Source organism: Cryptomeria japonica, chromosome 5 (genome assembly GCF_030272615.1).
Source record: "Cryptomeria japonica chromosome 5, Sugi_1.0, whole genome shotgun sequence".
Taxonomy (NCBI): Eukaryota; Viridiplantae; Streptophyta; class Pinopsida; order Cupressales; family Cupressaceae; genus Cryptomeria; species Cryptomeria japonica.
This window is the reverse complement of record NC_081409.1, coordinates 618,182,610-618,206,365: the sequence shown is the minus strand read 5'-3', so window position 1 is coordinate 618,206,365 and position 23,756 is coordinate 618,182,610. Positions and strand designations below refer to the sequence as shown.

Genomic DNA, 23,756 nt, shown 5'->3' with positions numbered 1-23,756 from the left:
TGGCTCATGTTGGTTTCTATTTCCTTGGCTATTCTATTTCTACTCAAGGGTTTTTGATGTCGATATTTTTGTAAAGGTTCAAGCATCCTTTAATTTTATCTATTCAAAACATGTTAGTGGATAGGTTGGAAAATTTTGGTTCTCATGTTCATAACATAAATATTTGAACTCATTTTCATTATCACCCAAAACATGTGTGCTCTAAAATTTCCCATAAATATAAATTTTCTATCACCTCTAATGTTAGAGGAATAGAAGATATCATTGGTTGCAATAATACCTCACACATTTGATATCTCTTAGTTTCATGATTTCCTAGGGATGGATGTGACCTCCCCTTCCTTGGATATTAATTTTTTTTTACCTTCATTAAATTTTAGATGCAATTTTTTACACAAGAAATTATTAAAAGATGTTTTAGCTAATTACCAAAATGAAAAAGATTATGAACTATATAGTATGATTTGTTCATGAAGTATAATTTATTTTCTACTATTAAAAAATTTTTGTAACTTTTTATTTTTCCAAATATAATGTGAATTAAAAGTAGACCTTCTTTTACTAAAACTAAGAAATTATATATTTATTATATTATACTTTTATATTTATACATTAATATTATAATAATAACTATTACTGAATTATATATTATTTCAATATTATTATCATATTACATTATAATATTTTTATTATCACATATTAATATATTAGTATATTATACTATATTGTATGTTATACATCATATTATTCTAACATTATATACTATTATATTATATTATAATACATTTTCATATTATATTTTAATGTTAAATTTACTCTTATCTTAATTGTTTATAAAAAAAATGTAAAAACTTATATCATATGAATTTATTTTTTCTTATAATTGTTACTTTATTCTTTATAAATATTAATTTAAATAAAAAAATGTTAAATAAATATTTAATTTTATTATAATATTATTTCTATTTCTATATAAAATACTTAAATATTATGGAAAAACTTCTAAATTAAATTGTGTAGAATTTTGTTTTGATGTAAAACAATTCTACACAATCTAATCCAAAAGTTTTTCTATAATAATTCTATGGATTGTGGAAACTTGATATCATTAATACTTAAATATGTTTGAAATTCTGTGTAAAGTATTTTATTAAGAATTTTAAATAAAATATTAAAGTGCAACAATCTATATGTATTTTTGAACAATTCTATATTTTGATTTCAAATTTTCATTATAGGCTACAAATAATTTTGAGGAAATTGGTCTAGATTAGGTATACACATATACAAACTAGTAGTTGATTGAATTTGATTTTAACTTTCAATAAAAAAGAGTAATAATTAGAATATTTGTAAAATGTATTCTATCTTTTATACATGTCAAATCTTAATGGTGTTACATGTTTTCTCTAATGTATTCTATCTTTTTATCAATTTAAAGAAGAGTAAAATTCGTGAATAATCTAATAGCAATGTCATGTTTTTTCAAAATTGTAATGCCAACATTTGACAAGAACTTTGCTAAATATAAATAACAATTTAGAAAATGATCAATAATTTTATTTTCAAAAGTAACTCAACGGAACCAATACTACTTTTTATATACACTTCAAAGACAAAAAAAAAAAATTAATAAAAAAAAGAAAAAAAAACCGTTCACATGAAGCATATAACTTCTTGGGAGCTTTAATAGATGAAATGAAACCTATGCTTGTCGAATCTAATGACCTCATGGATTTAAGGAGGGAGTTATAGAATTTCTGCAGAGTTAAAATATAAATTTATTTCTGGTTCAAAAATAATGTGCAGGAGTGGTTGATGCCTTGAATTTATCTCTGCGGAGCAAATTTGAGCGCTAGATGCCACGTTTGCAGAATCTAAACTTTAAGCAATTTCTGTAGTATTTTGTTTCAAGCAATTAAATTGAAGAAACTGTAAACAAGTCTCCAGAAAAGGCAAAGGACAGTATTCATACCCAAAAGCAGGGCTTCAAAATATTGAAGCAGGTATAATTTTCAATATCAGGTATGATTGAGCCAAAAGCAGACCATGTTCTTGAATTTTAGGCTTTTCGATACGATATTTATGAGATATTTTTGAGAAGAAAAAAAATTGTATTAACAACCGCATACAGTCAACATAAATCAGTCGGATCATAAATTGCAGGTAAGCTTTAACAGAGAAGAAAACACGCTGTCAAGCTCTTAAAACTATTATTTATATCAAACAGTTCAATATTTTTTTAGATTAACCTTTACATTGTTGATTTTAGGGTTTTTACTCATAGTTTTTCTGGCAATCTATTTAAGGTATAAAAATATATGCTTTCGTCCATGGAGCAACACCATCGTAAATGCAGGTAAATAACTTACAAATCTATAGAGAAACAGATAGTGGAGCAGAAACCCTAATCTCTAGGGTTAGGGTTTCAATATCCGCTGCGTTGCAGGTTCCGCTGGCTTGGTTGTACACGAAATGCAGGTGGAAGAGTTTGCCCCTCCCAGTTACAATCGTTTAGATCATTTTCTTTACCATTTTCCGGATTTGTAAGCTACAAGATAGAACAGACAAATATTAGTGTTACAAAATTTAGATTGAATTTATATCATTTTCATATTATTGATTTTGTAATTCTACTGAAGATATCATCTGACTGTAAAAATCTGAAGTCTTTAACCAAATGAATGAATTTGTATGTAATACCTACCCATTCCTTGAGAATAGAGCACTTCTGCTGCAACCCAATTACCTGTACACAACCAAGATCAAAGTAAACACAGATAGAAGACTCAGTATGTAGAGATTTCTGGATTCGATTTTGTATTATTTTATAATATCAATGTTTTGGATTATATTTCACGATCTTATAAGATAAAATTGATTTTATTTCTTTTGATGATTTTAGATCATATATTACGATCCATCAATAAGATAAAACTGATTTTATTTATTTTCATATCTGAAACATTGATGTTAGTAAATATTAAGAATCAAAATCAGAGATCAATGCATACCGACATCATAAAGTGTGGAAAATTCATGCTGTTAATAGATAACTGTTATTTTAAGAAGAAGATTAAATGCTTGTGTCAATGTTACCTTGCTTTCTGTCTTTCGGCGTTCATATTTTAAGACTTCTATCTGTTTTGAAACACCAAGTAAAAGAGGAAAACTGATCAGTATACAATATTTTTTGTTGAACTAATATACACGTATTAATGTGCTTATAAAATGTTTGCCTTTCTCTCTCGAACTTTCTTTGCTGCAAGCACAAGATTTTCTTCAAGATAGCCCAATTGTTTTGGTGTAAATGTCTCCACATCTTCACCCGTCACACAACTACACAGAAGATTATTGGAATGAAACTCAATGTCTCTTTAATCTTACACCTTTTATTTACCCTAAAAAATTTGAGATTATACACACAACACTACCTCAGTTCCTTTCGCAGCTCCTCATTTTCTTCCCTCAGATTTCTAAATTGAGAAAGCATTTGCTGCTTGAGACCAGACAAAAAACCCATAAGAAATAAGTTATGTGTGCTTTGAAACCCAAATCATTTACAATGATCTAAGAAATCAGCAAGCTGTATACTGTATTTAGTTCTTAAAATAAATAGTTTTGAGGGGACGCCCACCTTATATTCATTGTTCCAAGCTATTCCTCCAGAGGCATTCCTGTATCTCTCCAAAATTCTTTTCATGCTAGTACAGTATAATTTATTTCAACTTAGAACACTTTAAAATAGATCTTTTAAATTCAGTCTATTAAAATTATTTTAATAGGTTTAACTCTGTATGATTTCCTCAACCTTTTCTTATATGTAGACACTGGCATTTGATACCCATTTGGAGTGTGAAGAAGCAAAACTAAGATAAAGCATTGCGTTTAGGTTAGGAGCATTCGTTATGTCTTCCAATACTTTTAATGTTATTAAAAGATAAACAGATCTTGAATATTATAAGAAAATCGAAGACGTGTATTAGATTTTTTTTTCTATAAAATTTCTATTTCTTCCACTCTTCTTAACATGTAAAGGTAAACACATTGATTTCCATTCTGAAGAGAAGGAAAAAATTTAAAATAACAATCACTTTTAGGTAAGATTGACCTTTATATCTAAGAAAACATTCCTAGTATATAAAATCTGTGAGAGAATCCAAGTTACAAGATTTGTGTGAAATGAAGCTTATAATAGTAGATAATTTTAAGGCCTCGAATAATAAAGATTCGAAGTTCTATGCATTTAGTTTTGTTAGATGAGAAAATTTAAAAAACAATAATCCAAATTCAAAAATCTGAATTTTTTAATGTCAAAAAGCATATAAAAGTAAATATAAAGCATTTAGAGCTGTTAGATAGCAATATATATAGAGCTGTGAGAGAAAATCTTTGAATTTTTTTTAAGCATTTAGAGCTGTTAGATAGCAATATATATACAATCTTATAGATTTAGTATGATCTATAAAAATTATATAAAGAGAAATAACCCATGGATGATATATGTTGTTTTATAGATCCATTTAAAAAAAAAATTGACTGACCTTGAGCTTGCAAAATCAAAAAGCCTTCCAGTATTATTGAAGACTATAACAGCAACATCTGCTGCACATAAAATTGATATCTCCTTTGCTTTCTTGAAGAGCCCTGATCTTCTCTTGGAAAATGTTACCTGCCTGTTTGTTGTATTTTCAATTTTTTTTATCTCAATCTTGCCCCTGCCCATTGTTTCTCTCACAGCTCTTTGCCTTCAAAACACAAAAAGATTAGGTTTACATGAAAATAAGTGCTGATGAGGAGAAATACCAAGTCAGAAGCACAGCAGTTATTGTGAGGTGCAAGTTTCTACTAGTAGAATGCACGACAGAAGAGGTCAAGGTCTGAAAATGGTATACAACTGTGAGCAGACAGAAAGCTTCGATTACAGATGGTAGTGAATTCTTCCACTTGTCAATAGAAAGGAACTTGGACCACACTATACGGAAAAGGCATTGGGACCACAGTGCATTGATGTTGCAGGTCATACGTTTGTTAGGACATTGAAGTCTTCATAGGTTTCTTTGGTACGTCAAATCTGATTTTAAAATTATTAACCATTGGAGAAAAACAGACATTTTTTCCTCTGGGTATGAGAAGAGATTATACCCAAGGCATTGCAATTATTATAATAATATCTGAACGATATCTCCCTACTTATCAATCTTCACTCATTTTGTTAATTCTCTCTCTCTTCACAGTTTTAACTCAACAATATTAGGGCACAACTATCTTTTAGAGTTTTATAAATCTTAATTTAATATTTTTATTGATTTTTATTTTTATTTTTAATATATTATTCTTTTTTAAAAGATATATTGAAATAATTTTATTGTTTATAATTTTGGGTCTTCTTGATTTTAAATAGGTTTTATATAGAGATAAATTTATAGTAATTGTCATTGACAATATAATAAATTGAAATTTTGACAAATAAAATAATGAAGATAATAGATTGGTGAATTGAAACTTCTAACATAAATATAAATAATGAAAAATAATACTTTTTTTTTTTTTCTAATAAAACTTAATTTCATTATAAAATAAACAAAAATTATGAATCACATTTAAATTACATATTTTATTTTTTTTAATATATCATTAACTATTAATTATTATAATTAAAAAGAGCTGAAAACCAGAGCTAAGGAATTTAGAGAAGGTAAAAAGAACTTGGAATATGTTATTACCATTCTTACTATTACAACAATACTTGCACAAGTATCTTATTTTATTAAATGAGCATCTTATTTTTTAAATGACACCTTTATAGTGTATAGTTATGATATTTTATTTTAAACAAAAAATTATTTACTTCACTTGTTAATGAATGTATATTTGTATTTTTATATAACATTTATAGGTTCTTATGTGTTCAAGTATAGGTCTATTTTGATCAACATTTGGTTATTTTTTAATTTACATGTTGACAAATCATTTAACAATTGCTATAACAACTATTGGACCCTGTTCAACTAGTCTTTTTTTAATTGTGGAAGGGTGGTTTCTGGTCTTTGTTGTCTATTTGCTTCTAGCTATTTCTGGGCTAATTGCTTCTTGATGGGTTGATGTACTGAATTGTTGTTCTATTAATGGGAACATGGCCCTCTCCATGCTTATATGATAAAAAACTAATATAATTAATAATTATCAAATTTAGATTACTTTTGAAAAATGTACTCAAAATTTAAAAGATATATCATTATTATAACATGAAAACATAAGAAAATTTGTAAGACCGTAATATATATTATCATAATATATATCTATAGATTAAATTATTGTAATTACAAAAAATCTTTGACATCTATGTTATGTATTTAAAAGATTTATTTAATTCTTATTATTTTCTAATTGGATTTTATTAAACATTAGAATAAATAGTCATGCCAATTTTGTTAAAGTGTGAGCATTCTCTATTTATTTTGGGCTTAAGCTTGCTACTATTTTTTCCCTTTTTGATTACTTTTGAGGCCTGTATAGCTCATTAGTGTTTTAATGGGTCTTATGCTATAATAAATTTGGTTCAAATCCTTTTCCATGCTTTATCAATCAAAAGAAGTTTGTATTTTTTGTTTAGTTTAATTAATATGTGTAATTGTTTGCTTATATATATATGTTTGATAAATTTTCTTAAAATTCAAATATGACATATAGAATTTGACACCTCAAAAGATAAATTATATAATTATATAATTTATTATATTATATGAGCACATCTTGTTTATAGTGACAATACAATTTTGTTTCTTGTGTGATCATTGTTTTGAGTCTATTCATAACAAATTGTAGCACTTTTAAAAAATTGATCTAGTTTTTATTGAATATTAGTTTATATTGATCTCTGAGGATCATTTGTTGAATATTATCCTATAGGTTTAATACAAGGCTTGGGTTCATCTTCTTTATTACAAAGTTGTTCCTTTCCAATCTTAATAGCGCTTTGATATTAGTCACTTGAATTTGTGTTGTTGTTAATTTAATAACAAGGTTATTATAGTAGCTTCGTATAAGGATCTAGCTCTTCCATACCATCTAACCATTGATAGACCTCTTCTTCATGTTATTGTAATACTTATTTTCTTGAGTGGTTCTTTTATATTTATAAAAACGCTCATCTAATGCCATTGTTGGTTGATTTAGATGTTATGAAAATTATTTTGATTCACTTGTGCATAACCTTGGTAGACATGCATAGGTATATGCCAACATCCTCAGTCATCCAATGTCACATGGGGACTCTTATTGAGAAGATAGTTAAATGATCTCCTCCTTGAACCTAATATTTTATGGACTATATTGATAATGATTCATTGATATTTATAGAAAAGAGGAGAAATTGTCCTCCAAAATTTGTGCAAAGAACTAAAATAATTTTTCCTTGACATCAAGAGAGGAAAATAAAGGAACAAAGCTCTAGTTTAAGGACTATTTAATATTGTTTCTATTTACTCTCTTGCAGTTATTTATTTATTTATGTATTTAAGTATTTTTTTTACTCAATCCTTGTTCTCTCTTGGTTTTTTTTTTTTTGCTAATGTATTCAAATCTTTTTGTTGTCTAATATTTGTTGCTACTCCTCTATGTTAATAGGTTGTTGATGACCTATTTATTTTTCTTTGTAAAAAATGTAAGGTCGGCATATACAATCAAGCAAAAAAGCATAGAACCTTATTATCCTAAATAGAGTGTGTGATACACCCTTTAGGAGGCTTGGGAGAAACTGAAGTGTAGTGGAAATTATACAATTAAACATTGTTTCAAAGATGAAAATGGTCTTACAAATGCCCTAGCCAATAATGGATGCCAAATAATCTGAGGGAGATTAAGCTTAATTCTAAAGTTATTCACTTCGATGAGGAACTTGCTCACTTTTTCATTAATGAATCTTTTAAATAATTGCTTGTGTGCTTATAATTCTAATGCTCAAGATATTGTACACAGCAAGTGGAAACCATAATGTGGCTTTTCTAATTGGAAGTGTCTACTAAATGTATATTTTATATCACTTTGTGTCTAAAAACCAAAAAAAAAAATTTGAAAAATTCAATGTTTCAACAATTCCCACTCTTATAAAAAAAAAATTTGAAATGTAAAAATACCCTTTTATAGATCTACAACTGAATATTCCAAAAATTATCTCTTTTAATATTTTAATTATTTTTTATATTCTACATTTTATTTTTATTGAAAGTAGGTAATCGATACTTAAATATAAGTGATTATCTTGACAAGAAAAAATACTTAAATTTATTTAAAAAATTTGAAAAAGAAATATGATGCACTAGAGTAAAGAATCTATGTGAAGATGATATAATTTTTTTTAAATTTGGATAAATAATGAATAAAAAAAGTGGTGGCAAATGGAAAGAGTTATATTTCAGTACATGCAAGTTTTCAAATTTATTGAAAAATATATATTTATTAAAAATAGTAAAAAATATATCCATGCACTAAAGTTTCAAGTTATCAATATAAATTAAAAAAATTGAAGAAAAGGTGTATTAAATAAACTGTGGTGGTTTGTGTAACAGCAATTTCAACATTTTATCAACAACTAAATTATAGCGTTTACAACCCGTTAATGGGTCTTTGAGGGTTAACCCCCCTTTAGAAAAAGAAGAGGTTAAATGGGAACCACCATCTAAGGAGTGGATAAAAATAAACTTTGATGGGGCATCTAAGGGAAATTCGGGAACCTCAGGAGTGGGAGTAGTCGCAAGAAATGATAAAGGGGTCATCCTTTTCAAGGGTGCAAGATGATTGCAGGATGGAACAAATAACAAAGCGGAGGCACAGGCAGCACTAGTGACCACTGAATTGGCTATAAACATGAAAATCCCAAAGTTGCACTTGGAAGGAGATTACCAAGTGATTATCAATGCAATAGCGAAGGGTAAGACCTCATCGTGGAAATTATCCCATTGGGTGGAGACCATCTGAGAAAAACTCAACTCCTTTGAGGAGTTTCGAGTCTCCCATGTCAGACGAGGTGCCAATGTAGTGGTGGACCTCCTCTCCAACATCAGATGTGACATGACAGGCCAAATGGCCAAGTGGTGGAAGGGAGACGGTAGTTTGTGGAAGTGGAATTAATGCAGTCCTAAAAGCATGAGAAAATCAATAAGCACGCAAGACAGCCTATAAGGACAAGTATGCCTTTTCAAAGGAACTGCAATTAATGAGGCAGTTACCGAACGCAATGCATCTATTCGAGATAATGGCGGAGGACAATAAATCTGCCTTGAAATTTTTTTCCATTTATATCATTGATTATGCATTTATGACCTGTCGCAAACAACGATGGAGGAATTACTATTTTGGTTTATGAGCTATCATCAAAGAATCAGATTAATGAGGAATTTTGTGTCTTTTGCAATGTAGTGTGTTGAGTTAACAGTTTTTTAGTAGGTTCAATCGAGGTGAATTTTACCCTAAGAATAGAGAAGAAACTAGTTCCTTTTCTGGAAACGGTGTCAGACAAATGAATGCAAGGACTCTTCAAATACAAGGAAGAGAAATTGTGGAGTGCAGCACGTCTAATGTTGGGCAAGGAGTTGGTGCACATCCACTTTATACTGGAATCCACATTCGAGAAGGAGATGTCGAGGAGGAGATACTACCCTTTGTTCGAGGGCCAAAGAATTGAATAAAGGAGCAATGCAGAGAGCGAACTCGCATAGGCTGGGAAGCCATGAAGCTCTACATCAAATTAATAAGAACATATGAGGTACTGAAATCCCTCAAGGTGGTGGCATGCATGGAGGTGGGGAGAGAACTGTGAGACCAGTTTGAGGAAGGGTGGGTGGTCCAATTCTTAGCAAGTCTAGAGGGAGACCCAGAATTTGGGAATTTGGATTGCATCCCGAAGATGAAGACCGAAGCAGCCAAAGGAAAAGCTTTGGCAGACATTGCAGATGAGGAGGAGAAGCAGACAAACCAGAGCGACACCGACTAAGTGGATATGGTGCAAAAAATCCATTTTGTTTTTTGCTATTTACTGGTTTTTTTTAAAAAAACAATATTTTATGGATGACTGTAATATCTAGTGCAGAATCGCACAGTACTGGTTTTATTTCCTTTTCAGTTTAAACGCCCTGCATAGCAGGCTAGGACTATTAGTTCTTAGGGCCGATGTTGAAATCTATATGGCCTCGGATTATTGTAGCCCTTTTTCCTGGAAATCAATATATATCAAAAATTACCGACCAAAAAAAAAAATTATAATGTTTACTTTATACAAAACTATATTCAAATAATTTTTAAAATTTTTCTAAAAATTTCAAACATAAAATACACAAAAGAATATACATTTTATTAGTTTACATAATTTTAAAATTAAAAACATATATTTTACTTTCTATTGATTCAATTTAAAAAGTTGAATCACCATTGGGTAAATGCACAAAGTTGGGTCCCAATCCCGTGGAAGTCCACGGGTAGAGAAAAGAGCCCACTAGAAACAGGTGCCCGATTTTTACAAATTGGGCACCCATTTCACTTCGAGTGCCTGAGCCATTAAAAAACAGGTGCACATTTTTTGAAAACGTGTGCGTGTTTTGGTTCAGGTGCCCGAAGCTAAACAGGCACCCATTGTTTTCAAATCGGGTGCCTGTTTTAGAATTGGGTGCCCATTTTTTAAAATGGGTGCTCATTTTGCTTTCAACGGTACAAAGCGAAACGGGCGCCCATTTTTTGAATTTAAAAAATGGGTGCCTGTTTGTTAAAATTAGGAGTAGGAAACAACCCTAAGCATTGTTTTTTTCTTTGGGATAGGCTTGGTCCCACCAAGCCTATGCTTGGACCTCCAAAAAATGACTAAGGTAAAACGACATCAGATTTCTACCTTGGCCTAATTTTTTGAGGGCCTTTCTGATTGAATTTTTTTATGAAACAAAAACCCATTAGAGTTTTCAGCATCCTAATTTCAGAAATGTAAATTTCATAGTGATAAGATTATTTTTACTATTTTTGTATTATTTATTAATCAAAAGTGGAACCTAAACCTAAAATACAAAGGTTCACTAAACCTTTAATAACATTTTGGTTTTTAGGATTTTAGAAAAATAAATTATATGAAATCGATCTACATACAATTCTTTTGAATATTAAAAAAAATAAAATTGAAAAATATGAAATTTTCATCAAATTATGGTGGTCGTACACCCACTGTTTTGAAAATATACTTTATTGTCAGTTAAAAATTAATAAAAAAAATATATATTCAATTAAAAAAAAGAAAAACTATTCTCATCAATATTTGGTGTCTTAGGTATTGTTTCCTAGAAGGATAATTTGCATCAAAAAAGGGTGGTCGTACACATGTGCGGTATGGTCCTGAAACAGGCATTTTGAAACATTGGTTTTTAAACATGCCTACTAAAAAGTGATTTCTACCATGTGGGTATTAAAATAAATTACATATTTGAAAAGTAGACTCTGAGCACTACATTTTCTACTACTGAAGTTTTTTGAGATTCAATCTCTAAGTGCATCAAATTTTGACATCAATCGACATAAAATTTGAAAAACAAAGAAAACACTTCCACTTTTTGCCCAAAAGTGGGACTCAACTTCTTGCAGCCACCCCATTGGCCATTTCCTTTATAAAAGTGTGACATAGCTTTGTACTTTACCCAAGCGTCATAGATTAAATGTTCCTAGTCAGTATTATAAGTAGTAGGACATGTGGCTATATTTGTTCCCGAGGTGGTATTGTTCTAACATGCGTACATGATAGGGAATGATTCCAAAGAAATAAGAAAAGCTAGCATTGGACATTGAAAGTACAATCAAGGCTCCATTAAATCTCCTTTTTGCACATTCTTGACAAGTGGTATCCCACCTAGATATTGTGGAACCACCTCAAAGATTGTTTTTTAATGGTAATGAGTTTTGCATATGTGAAGGGTTTCAAGTAAATATTAAGGATACTCACAAAGTACCCCGAAAATAGCTTTTAAATGTGTTAAATATTTCTCTTATGTGACGAAATTACTATTTTAAGTTTATTACATTCTAAAATTCATGTGAAGCCTTTGAATAAATATATTTAAGGGGAGAAAAGGCTCATTTTGTCTCATCCTTTTTTGCTCTCAATGTTCATGACAATGGAGTACAAACCACTTAATCAACGCATATCAATTGCATTCATAGGTTGGGAGTTCCTAACCTCGCAGACCTATAGAATGGAGCACTTGAAGCACATTTTCAAGTGGGATTATGTCAAGATTCAATAGGAAATCATCACTGTAGTGGGAGAAGAGGTGCTTATCCTTAAAAAACATCATAGTCTCTATCCTTTACTAGTAATATATGTATTCTCTTACTAATGCTTTTGATTTACCTCAAAATTATGGGTCTCTGTTGCATCTATGTTTAGGCTACATCAAAGAAGTTTTCATTTTTGTTGATGACATTGAAAGGGCGGTGAAGAAATACAACCTATTTAATGGCAAGGGATGGGTGGGTGAGATTTTTCCAAGAAAATATTTAAAGAAGATGCCCCAGTATGTGAGAATATACAATTCCATAAAGATAGATCTTGATTATAATAATTGTAAGATATTTGAGAATGAGCTAGGGCTATACTCTAAGTGGATTTCATCGGCAAAGGAAAATCAGTTCTCATACCTCTTTTACTCAGTCTATCGTTTGATGCTTCACTATCCACATCATCAAAAATTTGAGAACATTCCTATTGTGGAAAGGGTATTTGAATTTCCAAAAGGAAACTTTGTGGACTTCAAATTTGGAGACAATGCCCAATAGGAAGACAATGTAGGACATGAGGCAACATAAGAGAATTCTCCATATACGTAGTATTCTCTGTGATAACCCTATATGGCATATGGAGCAATTCTTTTTTGGTTATAGCATGATTATATTATCTATCTTATTAGTATATGAAGTTTTCCCTTAAATTATACACTTCTGCTATATAGTGGGTTTAGGGATGATTAATCAAATGAGTTAGCAAATAATTTCCTAGATTGCACAATACTTTATGAGCTAGTCTTTTTTGGGTTTGTGGGAGTTCAAGTAGTCTCTTAAATTGAGAACTTCTCTCTAAGCTAGTATATTTAAGGTTTTTTTGTTGTAATTCCAATCAGAGCTACAAGATGAACTAGCTCATTTTGATTCACACTTTCTAGTATATAAATTTTATATCTAATTAACAATATAAAGTATGTGTTCCTCCTTTGCCCCCCCCAAAAATAAATGGTAAGGGCACTTCCAAAAAACCTAGCCCTTATAAAACAAGTAATATTATGATATAGTTATTAACATGATCATAATATCATATAAATAGATGTATCATGATAGTTAAGATGTTAGTAAAAAATGAGCACTAATATTTTAAGCGGGAAGAACAAACCATACTATATGAAATCATACCAATTTCATGAAAATATATGTTCATTGAATATTTATTTTAAGTGCCACCTTAGATATAAGGGTTCCAACTATTTTTATTTATTTTTTAATTGATTTAAATGATCATATTTTTTATTTTTAATATAGAAATGGTCATGATATATATGATAAATTAAAAAATTTAACTGTAGAGTTAAAATTTAATTCTAAAGTCATGTTATCTATATAAAAAATATCTATTATGGACCTATCGAATATAAACTATTATTTTTATTGTATATTTAGATTTCATCTCATTTAGATTACAATTTTTGTTTTATCATGTCTTATAATAGGTATAATATAGATAAAAATTGGGTTATTGATGTCCAATGGATACTTACATAATTATCAAACTCAATAATAACACAAGAAGGCAAGTTAGATAGCAATACATTTTAAATAAATTATATTAACAAAAACCCAACATATAGTGAAATTCAAATTGCTACTAGATGAGATTTAAAAGAGTTATTACATAATGTTGATTACAAAATACTTAAGAGGAGAATGCAAACAATTTTATCCTCTATTCAATTTTGGCTTAAGCTAAATTTTCACAGTTCCTCCCATGGGAACCCTGGGAAAGTAGAAGGAGGTGGCATCCTACATGATCATGAGGGAATACTTTTATTTTCTTATATCACTAGCCTGGGGGAGTAGAAATTACATGAAGAGGCATTCAAATTACAAAAAATAATGGAATACATAACACAATAATTGAGGGTGCTCAAGGAACATTGTCAATATGCATATGTGTGTTCTACCCTTTGCCAAATAAAAAGGAAAATTATCAATATACTAAATAATAAAGCCAAATCTAGCTAACAAGTGCAATATGTGATTGATGATGTACACTTGAATATTTCATCTTTCAAAAATCACAAGATCCTTCATGATTTTAGAGAATCAAATAAAATCATGAACTTGATCAACAATGTTGCAACTCAATTTATTGATTTTCCAATTTGGGAGGACATGTCCTTACTAGTAGCTAATGTCAAATCCAAAGGTTGCACTTTAGCAAAATTTGATTTTCAGTTTAATTTTTTTTATTATAGATGTAAATTACACATTTTGGATTCATGAGGAAGCCCAATTTATTTTATATTAACCGTCAAATTTCCAGAACCTTCCTCTATCTCTATTATTTATCTCTAGTGTTAGGAACTCTTCTCTATTTCTATAACAAGCTACCATGGTTGGTGACCTGGTCCAAATAGAACCTAGTGAGAATGAGGGTGAAAATATACTAGAAAGTTTGGAATATTTTAAATGGTGGAAATTAAATCCGTACATTTTGTCTATTCAAGGTTTTGGCCCTACTATATCTATAGGATTTGTTATATCATGGAAGAAGGGTTTAGTCTCAACAAGTGGGAGTTATTTTCCAAGTCACAAACAAGATTATTTCTCTAGTCACTAGTATCCCTAATTACGGACTACGAATACCTAAAAAGGTGAAAGGTTATTATATAGAGGCAATGTAGACTTTTCTCAAAAAAGGTGAGAAAGTGAACCATTTGAAAAGTGGGTTCAACCATGAGGATCTCTTAGAGCTATGGTTGAGAGATGTTGAGATTATAATATGCTATGTTACCCTAGAAGGTAGGTACAAAAGGTTTAATGCATTTCTATTTCTTATGCTTAATAACTTTCAAAACCAATTCAGATTAAATTTCCCCTTCTAATTTTTTACTTTTCTCAAAGATTTGGTGTCAAACTACTAGGTCTAGGAAAACCCCTATTCATCAAGGTTTGATAATGTGCCTATTTTAATATAATTTGTCCCTCACCTTGACCATTAACCCTAAGCATATATTTGTTAATCCCTGTTTACTTTCTTAGCATTCTATCATTAAGCTCCCCACACAAATGTCTTTCCTAGCTACTCTTCTAGACCATGTGCCAAATTTGAATCTCACCTATAGGGATTCCACCTTAGACCAAATAATTATGGTTGATCTCACTATCAAGGCCTCTAAAGAAAAATAAAAAAGGTAAGATGATTCATTTCTCTGAACCACTGAGTTGCAATAATGAGCCTCCATATGAATCTTATGTGGTAGACACAATTTTTTTTTTTTTTTTTTTTTTTGTGTGTGTGTGTGTGTGTGAGAGAGAGAGAGAGAGAGAGGTGATCATTATGTCTAATTATGCAAGGAAAAAATGACATTTTTGTGATATTATCCAACACAATTTTTTAACTTATTAAGATATCTTTATGCCTTACCTATCTAATTGTACATATAGACACATCAAGTAAACATAAAATCTCTAAAGTAAAAAAAATAAATTCATGAAATTTTAAAATTTTAAACTATATTACAAGATCTATTCACTCATTATATTCTATATTTTATCTATACAACTTTAAAGTATATCATATTTTTGTTCATGTTTTGTTTAGTTAAGCATGGGGAGGACTAGACTTGGTACATGATATCCATCAAGTCAAGAGAAATGAATCACACAAGATGTGACATTGAGAATAACAACCCAAAAAATAGAGAGCCCTAGGAACTAAACAACAAAAACACAAAAAAGGGTCAACTATTGTTCATAAATTATATTTTGTTTATGTTAGACTCTTTATAGTAATAAAAATTATAACCACCCAACATGAATACATACGTCTATTTTTACCTTTTTATATTGAATGTATATCATAATAAAAATTATATATATCAACTCTATATTTTAAATTAAACTTTATGTACTTTATATTATAATAAAAACATGTATAATTTTAAATAATTTTATATTTAACTTATTCTAACCTCTATATTGAACATGATTTTTTACTTTCCAATATACTTATTTATTTTAAATTGAACTCTATATTTTAGATTGAATTTAATATTCATTATTTTAAATTTAAATTATAATTATGACATTTTTTACTTTTTGAGCCAAAATATATTAAAATAAAAATAAAGTTTTTAACATGGAAGAGTGTAATAAAATTTCCCGAAATAGGAGTAGACAAACCAATGAAAGCTAGCTAGTGAATTGGCCAACGAAGGAAAGAGTACCCAAAGTCAAGAAAAATGATTGAAAACAATGTCTAGAGATAAAAGAAAAAATGTAGAAGTCCCATACAATCGACCAGAGGAAGTATTGAAAGAGAGCAAAGACAAAACACCTATCATAGGATGCAGGAGCATGGGAAGAAGGGGCAACAGGGGAGAATGTGTCGGAGCATGGGAAGAAGGGGCAACAGGGGAGAATGTGTCGGAGCATGGGAAGAAGGGGAAACGGGGAACAATGGCCAACAGGGGAGAATGTGCCGGAGCATGGGAAGAAGGGGCAACAGGGAAGAAGGGGCAACAGGGGAGAATGTGCTGGAGAATGGGAAGAAGGGGCAACAGGGGAGAATGTGCCGAAATATCTCTCGAGATGATCATGCCGTTGTCGAAGGAAACTTCATGGACAAACCGGAGGAGAGGAACACAGGGAAAGAAAACTGACACTTCAAGATCCTCAGACTCAATTTCTTCAACTCTGCCACCCAAGAATTGATTCTCCCTTTTGAAGCAAACATGGAAACTCCAACATCTTCTAGGTATTCTTTGATCCAATCCTTTTCCTCTGTCTTGGAGAATCGAAAGAGTTTTTAAAGAAAATTAGCATTCTCTTCAATCTCAAATTTTCTAGCCCAAGAGGGATTCTCATCTTCAATGTAGAGAATGGGAAAATATAGCGGAGGTTTCCCATTCCTAATCATAACCATGTAGTCCTTTGGGAGAGGAATAGTGATATTTTCATCAATATCTCTCACAACTCTACTCAAGTCACCCACCAATCTCGCCTTGAAGACCTTATTACAGAGATCTATAATCAAAATTAAATTATTGATAGTTTTTTATTACAAAATAAAATTATAAAAATAATTTATGAAGATAAATTATAAATTAATAAAGATAATATTAATAGATGAATAATTACTAATTATAAGTATAAATTAAAAAATTCTAATTAAATTTTTAAAACTAGACTATAAATTATAATGATTTATAATCAACATGAATTGTACACATCGAGGTTTTTTTCATTTCTTTTTTGTTTCTTTCTTTCTTCTTTTTTTCTCTAGATTTCTGTATTATTTCATTGATATAATTGTGTTTGTAGCTAACACAAAGTTGGATCTCTTATATAGGCAATATAAAATCAACATTACCTCCCTAGATGATTATCAATCTCATATGGATGAGTTTGAGAATAATGTATTTACATTTTAATCTAGAAATGATTGATTTGTAGACTCTTAAGTTTTTAGATATCCTTGAAGGAGTTATTCTTAGAAAATAAAAAAATGGAAGAATATGGGATTGTAAAATATGATCGTGTTAAAATAGTATTGTAGAGTAATCTTTACTAATAAATGTAGGAAAGGAAGATTTTATTATTTATTAAGATCCTTAATTTTTAAAATGAAAACAAATTTAATTATTCAAAGGAAATCCCAATGACAATTCTAATTTAGATCTATCCATACTCTCTATCTCAATACTTTTTATGTACCTATGTGTTCAAGATAATTGATTTCAACTTGAGAAAAGACAACATATTTTATGAATTTTTAATGAACATGGTCAATATTCTTATATTTTTTGAAAAAGGGGTAAAAACTTATCAAACACAAAATAAAGTTAAAAAGAACAATAGTTAAACATTCCTATCCTCCATAATGAATTGTTTCAACATTTGAGATAACTCCAAAGGCACATGTTTCCTATTTGTCACATTTCAATCCTACATTTGTTCAAAATGCCCATTTGGCTAGGCAATCTGCTACGCAATTCCATTCCCTAGGAATGGCAAAAGGTAGCATATTCAAAATACCTATTCAAACGAATAATTTGTCTAATAACCACAAATAAATGTCAATTATAATCATCTAATTTTAGCTCATTCAATATATTTATTTGTAAATCAAATATTTCTGTGTTAAAAACTATGTAAAATTGTAATCTCTCCACTCATTTTACCTAAAACATTTAATTGTATATGATTACATTTTTAATGATGTCAAACTCATTATGAAAATGTTTACTTTAGATGTATAAGATACAATAAATACAATCATTTTATTTAGGACTTGCCTTTCTTTTTAAATCTTCATGAGTAGTTCTTGATTAAGAACAAACCTTTAGTTATTATGAATTTTATTTTCTTTGCTTGTGCATCCTTCTCTAGCTATTCATTTTGGCAACTATTTTCCTCTCTTATATTAGATATCTCCTTTTGTCTTAACATCTTCAATTGCATTATTTTTCTTATTCTTATTTGTGAATATATGTGCATTCAAAATGGTCACACTTGCCAATTTTTTTCTCTAGAACTCATAAGTGTATAATTGTTCAATTTACATTATATTTATATATTAATTAATTTGTAAGAATAATAAATTAGTAGTTAAATTTAAATTTTTTAATTTTAAAAGCACAAATATGCAAGTTCTAAATAGATAAAACTAAGAGAGGCCTAAACAGTAACAAAACCACCATTCAGGCACATGAAATAGGGGAACTCACAAGAAGTGAGACTACCACACAACAAAAACCCAAAAAGGATAGACCCTGTTTTTGAACAAATGTTTTTGACCAGAGAAACAAACATATGGGAACAACAATCCAAAACCAGCTAGATCACATAATAAGAACAAAGGGGTTTAGGAAAGATCCACAAACCATCTTCATGGAAAACTCCCTTAAGTTGGAGATGATGCATCAAAGGGACAATTGACAATCAATTGATTTGAAAGGCTTGCCATAAAATTTTACCTATAGGACCACATAGATAAAAGACTTTCTCTGGCAAGGATAGAAACCACAAAAAATGGGGGGTGCCTAGTACCTTAGTGATTACAAAATCACCTATCCATTCTAAATAGACAACAAATCAATTAGCTAGAGAAAAAACATCCAAAGAAGAATGGGCTAGCATATAAAAGCCCAAAGAATTTTGGAAGGCATCCTTGAATCTTTGTTTAGTAGAAAACTCTATTAACCAAGCATCATGAACCACCTCTATAGACCTACTTGTAGAAGTGTCATTTGGAAATAGAGGCACTAAGGTAATGGCCCTAGAAGACCCCTCTAGAAACTCAACATCAATGAGAACCCTAACCATCCATCAAAAGTGGGTACAATAGGGAAAGAAAGAACTATAGGAAAGGGGGAGAAAGGGGCATGCACATAGGCCCTAGAAGATAACAGCCACTACAGGAAGCAATAAAAAGGAAGCAAAACCCTCTTCGGTTAAATGCCCGAAGGGTAACTAGCTCTCAACATGCAACCAAAACCAACCCATGTCTGACAATGAAAAACCACCACCCATAGGAGCACCATCGCCAATAGCCACTGCCACACCCTAGAAACTCCATCTTCCAATAGAAGGCACATTGGTCAAAACCCCCACTCCTAGAAGGCAAGGAAGGGGAACCACCTAGCCAAACACCAAGTACCCAAAAATATTAGGTCACAAAAGGGAAAGCACCATACCAAGATCCAAGGCCATAAGGAAACAAACAAAGGGCTAGAAAGAGGCCACGAGAAGTATGCTAATTATAAAATAGAATAACACAATCCAAACACCCCATCGACACCCAAACATGTAGGCACCAATAACCTATAGAAGCGTGAAAATAATCTTCATAGATTCCAACCAACATGGGGGCATACCCAAACAATATCATTCTAAAGAATATAAATCATCCCCAAGCAACATCAACCTTTAACATACTATAGGGTAGGGACTCTAGGTCCAAGACCCACAAGAGAAGAAAAGCGCAAAAACCCCACATATGGAGGAAATACCACTAGAAAAAAACCACTAGGCACCAAACAACAAAAAGAAGCCCAAGAAGGGTCGGCTACCAAGCTGCATAAATAGAGAAAGGGCTACTAGTGCCAAGCCCCAAAATGAGAAGGACCAAAAGGGAATGGCACTCATCGTCTCTCCAAACAATAACCCCAACCAAGAGTAGGGAAAAGGCACTAGCACCAATCCAATTTGCAATAATAAATCTAGCTGCCAAGGACCCCCAAACCCCACCCTTATCATATTCATTTTCCTCCTCATACACTTCCGCATCATCCCCTACCACTTCTCCTCACACTCATGCTCCTATCCATCTTAGTTCTAAAAATTAAATATATAATTGTAGTGTCATAAAAGTGCTGCCCTAGAAATTTTAACCATATTTGAGGTCCTCACCTTGGCAGCAACATCTTCCTTCCCAACTGAGACTTCTCTCTGCATTTTCACCTTGAACCTCTCCTTGTGTAAGCCCTGAGATGGCCTCAAGACACTGTCTAGACCCCAAGATAGGTCCCTCTGGTCCTATCTGCATTTCAGGATTTCAAATCCCCTCGATGTTGGCCTTTGGTGAGATGAATTAATCTTTTAAGGCATGTATAAAAGGGGAGTTGGTCCTCTCATTTTCATATACAGGATATACATGAAATACATGATAGGTGAAATTCAAGAAAAGGTCTTCATCAAGAATTCAAGTCTTCAAGTATCCATCAAGTCTTCTTCTTTCATTCATTGGAGCAACATTACAACATTCATTTGCAAGCATGTGTGTGTGTTAGGGTTTTGTCATGTTACATGTTATTTCATGTGACACTTGTGTTTACATTCAAGAAGCAAAGCAACCATCATCAACAACTTGCAGATCTACAACATATACATTTACATTATTTACATTTAAGCATTTGCAATTACTTTCTTTCAAGGTTGGTTCCTCAACTAGGATTTGACTTAGGCAAACCCCTATCCACAAGTCTTCTTCCCTTCTTTTGTGTGTAGGTTGCATGTGCGTAGCTGTAATTGTAGGTTTGGGCTTTATTTGTAGAGACGAAAAAACCCTTTTCATTTCACGGATTTTTCAGAGGACCGTGTGCACTTTCAACACGGTCCCGATGACTTTTCTCCAAATTAGCAGGGAAGATCCGTATCAATCTAAATATCTTAGATCCGAAGTTATAGTGCAATCCCGAACCGGTAGCTCCTCATTTCACTCATTTTATCTCTTTTTTTGCATAGTCAAAAAGTCAACTCTTCTACTTACAAAAGAGGGCAAATTACATTCCAACACTTCCAATCCACTTATAATTCACATCCTTGTTTCCCTTGGATTTGGATATAGTGGATTCAACCCCTCTTTTGAATGTAAATTATATCCCAATTGAAAATCATCCTAGTGTTTTCCTTTCTTTTTCCTAGGTGGGAAATCACTAGGGTTCAATTTTCCACTTTACAATAACTTATTAGTATATATTTATTTTAGAAATGTGAAAGGATATATATTTGAACCCAATATATATATATATATATACATACTTTTATGTATTGCATATACAACAAACATTTTTAATATTACCATTATTTACTTTATGTCATTATTCATTATTTTGATAATTCTACTTTAAAAATTTATTTTTTTGGTTCAATTTTTTTATTTACATTTTATAGTTTTATTATTATTGAAAACAAAAAAAAATTATTTTTTTTTTTTATCAATAAAGGGCAAGAGCCAAAATATATTATAATGAATAGTACAATATTACATTAAAATTTTGTAAAGCGTTAAAGTTTGAAAAATATATCATAGGATAATCTAATAAAATTGTCCAACTAGGGCAACAAAAACTAGAGCCCAATGAGTAGATTGAAATAATTTCTTCATACAAAAGAAAACTTAAAGATCCAAACGAGGGACCAAATAACAAAAAACCATCAAAGCAAAGACTCATCTCTAAATTGTGGAGGCTGAGAAGAAGTCACCACATAAACATGTCTCAATCTAGAGGGGAGAGAGGAGTCAATGCCTAAGATGAGCCAAACAATAACAGGGACTTGTTGAATCTAAAAAGGACGGGTAGAAAGGAAGAAAATTGACTCCTTAGGAGACTTGAGACTAAGATATTCAACTATCTCTTCATGCTCTACCACCCATGCATCAATTCTATCTTATAGGGCATATAAGGTATTTCCATCAACCTTTAAGTATTCTTTGATTCAATTATTCTCTTTAATCTTGGAAAATTGAAAGAAATTCTAGAGGAAGTTCACATTTTTCTTAATTCCAAATTTGGTAGCCCAAAAGGGCTTCTCATCCTCAATGTATAGAATGGAAAATATTGGAATGGGTTTCCTATTTCTAATCATCATCATATAGTCCTTAGGAAGAGGAATGGTGTGATTATCATTTATGTACCTCATAACCCTGCTTAAATCTCCCAAAAAACTTATCTTCAATACCTTTCTACAAAAATCTTTTGCCTTTTCTTTGGAAAGGCCTGTATGGAGGAGTGTAGCCACAAAACAATGTTGGTAATAGTGGAGTAAACTGAGCGGGGAGGGGGGTGAATCAGTTTGCACACATACTCTACTTAGTTTAAAAATAAATTCAAAATTGATTATTAGAAATGAAAGGATAAACCATCACCACATCAATAACACACATAACGGCCAATTTTTTAATGTGGAAAACCCGGTTTAGGGAAAAACCATGGTGGGAACCTACCCACAATGAGATAATACTTTGTTATGAGTAAGTGAAATAATACAATGGGGAATGCACATGCATTCAAGCATACTACCTATAGCTCACTACTCAAATACAAGAAGGGCTACAACCCTAAGGAAAGCTCACTACCTTACAAGATTTGGACAATAATCTAGATTATATGAACTGATGAAATAACATCTCCCAATGCCAAGTTACAGTTCTTGTTAAGCACATATACTCAAACTCTGTACTTTCACACTTCTACACAGTCTTTTGCACTTCTTTTGTTTTATCCTCTACTTTTGAAAGATCAAAATAATATTTGCACACGCAAATACATCTCTCAAATTAATATTACATGTATTTATACAATTCATCAACCTATAATTCAAAGTTGGCTAAACCCAAGCAATACAAATTACAAAATAATAACCTTGTTGGTTAGCAAATTTATCACCTAACTCTATATTCTCACACCCACAAAGATGACAAATGTAACCACAATTGAACCAGTCTAAACAAACTAATTACTGACTAATTCTCTTCTTATTTTGCAAGGTGGAAGCTACCTTTTGATGATATTCAATGAATAGAAATTAACTGAAATGCTTTTAACCTAAAAGCTTTGAAAAGGCATGCACAACATACAAATATTTTTTTAGATTTTTTCAAGATTTGAAACAACTAAATTGCTACAAAATACCATTCAAAGACAATATTTTTCCAGCAATAGAAAAACTGAAAGCATTCACCACTTAAAATATAGATACATCCATCGATA

The 23,756-nt window shown here is 30.8% G+C and overlaps 1 protein-coding gene across 2 annotated transcripts; it reads right to left on the bottom strand.

Annotated features, from left to right (window-relative positions):
- Positions 1–2,179: 2,179 nt before the first annotated feature.
- LOC131063769 (MADS-box transcription factor 23) lies at positions 2,180–4,823 on the bottom strand. 2 transcript variants are annotated; one of them, XM_059221543.1, is made up of 7 exons: positions 4,545–4,823; positions 3,638–3,704; positions 3,435–3,496; positions 3,240–3,339; positions 3,100–3,141; positions 2,708–2,749; positions 2,180–2,551 (listed from the first exon to the last, which is right to left on the bottom strand). In XM_059221543.1, the coding sequence occupies exons 1-7, from the start codon at positions 4,724–4,726 to the stop codon at positions 2,429–2,431; spliced, it is 618 nt and encodes a 205-aa protein (XP_059077526.1). In that variant the 5' UTR covers positions 4,727–4,823; the 3' UTR covers positions 2,180–2,428. The 2 variants fall into 2 exon arrangements, with proteins under 2 accessions (XP_059077526.1, XP_059077525.1); XM_059221542.1 differs by having other exon boundaries at positions 3,435–3,499; positions 4,545–4,785.
- Between the last annotated feature and the right edge of the window lie 18,933 nt (positions 4,824–23,756).

What these genes read in the sequence shown, in the direction of transcription:
- LOC131063769 (XM_059221542.1), bottom strand. Translation starts at nt 4,726, where the DNA reads ATGGGCAGGGGCAAGATTGAGATAAAAAAAATTGAAAATACAACAAAC. An exon ending in TTTGATTTTGCAAGCTCAAG is followed by an intron (nt 3,705 to 4,544) that starts GTCAGTCAATTT and finishes ATACTGTACTAG; the next exon opens with CATGAAAAGAATTTTGGAGA. An exon ending in GCTCTATTCTCAAGGAATGG is followed by an intron (nt 2,552 to 2,707) that starts GTAGGTATTACA and finishes TCTATCTTGTAG; the next exon opens with CTTACAAATCCGGAAAATGG.